The 4,944-nt window shown below is 42.5% G+C and overlaps 1 protein-coding gene across 1 annotated transcript; it reads right to left on the reverse strand.

Annotated features, from left to right (window-relative positions):
• Positions 1–3,622: 3,622 nt before the first annotated feature.
• Positions 3,623–4,825, reverse strand: MRPL51 (mitochondrial ribosomal protein L51). The gene is made up of 3 exons (XM_068559929.1): positions 4,564–4,825; positions 4,369–4,479; positions 3,623–3,939 (listed from the first exon to the last, which is right to left on the reverse strand). Exons 1-3 carry the CDS (start codon positions 4,670–4,672, stop codon positions 3,743–3,745), a joined length of 417 nt encoding a protein of 138 aa, XP_068416030.1. The 5' UTR covers positions 4,673–4,825; the 3' UTR covers positions 3,623–3,742.
• Between the last annotated feature and the right edge of the window lie 119 nt (positions 4,826–4,944).

Here is a 4,944-nt window from a genome sequence, read left to right on the forward strand (position 1 = left end):
ATTTGTAAATGATCGGTTTGCTCTTTCCTTCCAATCCTCGTATCCATTTAATTCCTTCCCTCCTTCCTTCCTTCCCTCCTTTCTTTCCTTTTTTTTATAACACTGACTAGTACCTTCAGTACTAAGTTAAAGTGCGACAGTAATAGTGGGCATTCTTGTCTTGTTGCTGATCTTAAGGGAATACATATCTGTTGTTGATCTCTAGTATATCACCTTTACCAAATTAAGGAAATTTCCTTCTGTTCCCAGGGTTTTATTTTTTAATTATAAATAGGAGATGAATTATTTAAATTCTCTTTTCTATTCAACTAAGATCATCACAGAGAACTAAACCTTCACCTTTCATAACAGGAAGCTAATAGATGTCTAAAGCTGATAAACCATGAAGAGCAGGAGGGCATATTATTTCAAATTATGATGACAAATACTAGAATAGTTCAAAGAAGTGAAAGCCTTTCATTCTGGGAAGCTAGTTTGGAGGGTAGACTGGGATTAGGCAGGGGATTGCTGTTTTTGTCATATAACTTTCCCTTCTTTTTGATTAACTATATGTATGTATTACTTTGATTTTTAAAAAATAAAGCTTAGGGCTTCCCTGGTGGCGCAGTGGTTGAGAGTCTGCCTGCCAATGCAGGGGACGCGGGTTTGAGCCCTGGTCTGGGAAGATCCCACATGCCGCGGAGCAACTGGGCCCGTGAGCCACAACAACTGAGCCTACGCATCTGGAGCCTGTGCTCCGCAACAAGAGAGGCCGCGATAGTGAGAGGCCCGCGCACCGCGCTGAAGAGTGGGCCCCGCTCGCCGCAACTAGAGAAAGCCCTCGCACAGAAACGAAGACCCAACACAGCTAAAATAAATAAGTAAATAAATAATAAAAATAAAGGAAATCTCAGCCACTCCAACTGAGGCACCAGACATGTGAGTGAAGACATCTTGGACATTCTTGCTTCAACCAAGCTCCCAGCTGAATGCAACCACATGGTTGACCCCTGCCAACACCAAATGGAGCATAACCGCCCTGCTGAGCCCAGATAACCCAGAGAATATGAGTTCATAATTTGTTGTTTTCAGTCACTAAGTTTGGGGATGGAATATTACGTAACAATATATAATCGAAACTGATACTTTTAAAGGATTTGGATCAAATAAGAGACCTAATCACCCTAACTCCTTTACCTTCAAATCTCAATTTATATCTATAACTAATTCACTTTCTTTAGTTTGCAATACTTTTATTGAAAAGTTAATTTAAAAAACCTATTTCCGTTCATTTCTTCAGGTTTTTCTAATTCTTGGCAACTACACACAATCCAGAGGAGTGTCATTACCATTTACACTTGCCAAACTCTGTACTATTTTACATGCATAATTTCATTTATTCTTCATGTAACCCTATGAGGAAAGTATTGTATTGTTCTTAATTGACAGGCTAAAAAAAACTAAGACTCATAGAAGTTACCTACTTTGTCTAGGGTCACATAAATAGAGTGGTATAGCTTAAGTTTAAACCCAGACCTGTCTGACTCCAAAGGCCATGTTTTTAATCAATAGTCTACACTATACCAGAGACTCTGATCAACCTAAAAAACCCTCCCAAGAAACACAAATAGCACTTTTAACCCACATAAAAGATTTCTTTAAAAGCAATACGTCAAATACTTTCCTTTTGCCCATTTCTTTTTTTTTTTTTTTTTGCCATGCCTTGTGGCATGCGGGATCTCAGTTCCCCAACCAGGGATCGAAGCTGTGCCCCTTGCATTGGGAGCACAGAGTCGTAACCACTGGACCACCAGGGAAGTCCCTCATATACTTTCCCTACTTCACTCTGCAAATATTTATTGAGAGCCTTACATAGACTAGGCTCTGTAGACACTGAATTTAACCCTAATCAATACACAATTCTAAAATCGTAGCAACATTTTTCTCCTCTCAGTTGAGTAATGTCAAACTTATTTAACTTGATTTATGGCCAAGCAAATGATTAAAAGATGAAAAAGCAGACAGTGTCATACTATGCTTCATTATAGCTAGACCTACCCAGCCATCTCCCAACACATTCTATGTTCCCTCACCATGTACCACGGATCACTCTTCTCTTCCCCACGTGAAATGTTCTACTTCTTTCTCTGCTTACTGAAATCCAACCTCTTCAATGAAGCCTCTTCTGATTAGGCCAAACGCATTCTCTTATCTAGGTTATTTATCACCCACATCAGTGGTTTCCAAACACAGCTAATTAAAATCACCTGGCTTTTAAAATTAGAACTACCTAAAATTAGAGGAGTTATACTTTGAAAAAGCAAAAGCAAAAGCCTGGAAACAATCTAAATGTCTATCAAAATGGAACTGGTTAAATCATTATGGTATATAACGTGAGGACATAAAACCATACCTAAGTTACATTAAGTGAAAATGTAACTTAGTGTGCATGGAATCCTACTTTTTGTATAAAGAAGATAGATAGATAGATAATATAAGCTTGTACATGTACAGTATATATCCAGAAAGATTAAAAAGAATCTCATAAGAGTGGTTGCCTCAAGAAGAAGCACAAAAAGCAAGCTGTGAGAAAACTTTTCATCTGATTACTCTTAATTTGTTTTGTTTGTTTTTTTTTGGCTGCGTTCAGTCTTTGTTGCCACACAGGCTTTCTCTAGTTATGGCAAGTGGGGGCTACTCTTTGTTGCAGTGCGCGGGCTTCTCGTTGCAGTGGCTTCTCTTGCTGTGGAGCACGGGCTCTAGGCACGTGGAATTCAATAGTTGTGGTCCGCGGGCTCTAGAGCGCAGGCTCAGTAGTTGTGGTGCACGGGCTTAGCTGCTCTGCAGCATGTGGGATCCTCCCGGACCAGGGCTCAAACCCGTGTCCCCTGCATTGGCAGGCGGATTCTTAACCACTGCGCCACCAGGGAAGTCCCTGATTACTCTTAATTTGAAATGTCTGTATATCCTATATGGATGTCTATATGTCCTATACTGATGGACACATTTTAAAAAAATTATTAAAAAAAAAAAAACCCACCCACATAGACCCACAAGACTCAGCTCAGCTCTACAGATCACAAATCTTTGGGGGCAGGGACTAGACTTTTTAAATTGTTAAACTACCCAGAGATTCTGATGATCAATCAGGCTTAGGAACCACTCAAGCAAACCACTCATATGGTACTTAATGCCTCATATTAAAGTGTACATGTGAGACTATAACTTTATACACATAACTAGAAAAGCATGGGGGGAGGATATATTACATTTTGGTTTTCCTACAGTTCTCAGCTCAGAAAAGGTACTCAATAAATATTTTTTGACAAGATTAGTACAGAAGTATAATTCCATTTTTCTATTATATTTCATTTCAGTGTGGAAGGGTTTTTAAAAATACATTTAACATGATGGCACTGTGGAGCAATTTTAAATTACCACTTTCAATACATGAAGGGCCAAACGTCAAAAGATGCCAACAATAATTTTTTAGTTTTTAAACACCATAGGTATGGCTAGACTGCAAAGGGCAAGTGGTGAAGTCCAAACCTAAGACTATAAGACTTAGGGATGAGTTCCACTTCCTAGTCGCATGAATGAGTAAAAGTAGCATCTAGAGGAAAATAAAGATGTGGATAACAGATTTCAAAGAAGTCCCATTTTATTCCTGAGAGCATACAAATCCCTTTCCTCATAAGGAAAAGCACTTTCCCTTTCTCTCGGGTGATAGACACACCTCTTCCACAGTTCCCAGTATTCTCTTCTACCGGTACTTTCCATGTCGGTTAAAGCATTTGTAGAGATAGCTGATGCGTTTGTTCAGGTTGTGCAGGTCATCAATGAACATCCGATTTCCAACCATTCTCTTCTTTCGGATACAACGCTGCAATTCATTCCCCTTCCAGCCTCGAAGCCATATGGGACCCTTGATCAGTTCTTTGGGGTGCTTTTCAAAGTTTCCTGTGTAATGTGAGAGAAGGTATTAGTTCCAAGAGGAGAGAACCCAGCCTACACCAGCTAAGCCTTCAACACGGTTGCATCTCCCTGAGCAGCACCTAGAGACAAGACACATTACGCTACGGCATCAAGAGCACAGGCTCTGAAGCAAGACCACTTGGCGTTCAAATTCTGGCCCTGCCATTTACTAGCTTTGGAAAAACTACTTAACTTCCCTGTGCCTCAGGTTCCTCACCTGCAAAGTGAAAAGGTTATAAGGTTTAAATGTGTTAATGCATGCGGGGCACACAGAACAGTGCCGAACACAACGTAAATAGCCACGTGTTTGTTCTTACTATTGAAGAAGGTACCATTTCTACACAGGTGAAAAAAAGATAGCCATTATGGCATAACTGCCGTTCTGAAATTCTGCACTACGGAGTCGAGTCTTACCCAGGATCCCGATGTTGTCATATACCCCGAACATGGCCCTCTTCTCGTTCCAACGATCAACCACTTTGCGGGGCGGGAGGGTGACCCTTACATGGAACAATCGGGGAACACCTAGGGATGGGGAAGAAAAGGAATGAATCTGAGCCGCTTACTGAGAAGTAGTTCTCGGGGCGTCCTTCTGCATCAGCCACTTACCCAGAGAGAAGCTTCTGCAGGCCAGCGGCACCTGGCCCCACAGGCTCCTACCTGCCACCAAAGAGAGGCTGCCTGCCACCCAAGAGAGGCTCCCTGCCATTGCTCTCATCTCTCCCCTACAACAGCCCACCTCACAAGCACAGGAGGGAGGGCCAGACGTGGCCTTCAAGGAGAGAACAAGAACCGTCCCCGCTGGGTTCACGAGGACACTACGTGCACGCAACCATCTTGGGCTTTACCCAGGCAGCTCCGGGCGAGACCCAGCCTGGCCCCGCCTTCCCCAGCCACGAGCCCCGCCCTCCAGGTTCCGTTGCAGAGGGTCTTTGACGCCCCGCCCAGCCGAGGCGCTTCCGGTCTGCCCGCCGGAAGTTTTGGAGCGCC

Source organism: Eschrichtius robustus, chromosome 13 (assembly GCF_028021215.1).
Source record: "Eschrichtius robustus isolate mEscRob2 chromosome 13, mEscRob2.pri, whole genome shotgun sequence".
Classification (NCBI taxonomy): domain Eukaryota; kingdom Metazoa; phylum Chordata; class Mammalia; order Artiodactyla; family Eschrichtiidae; genus Eschrichtius; species Eschrichtius robustus.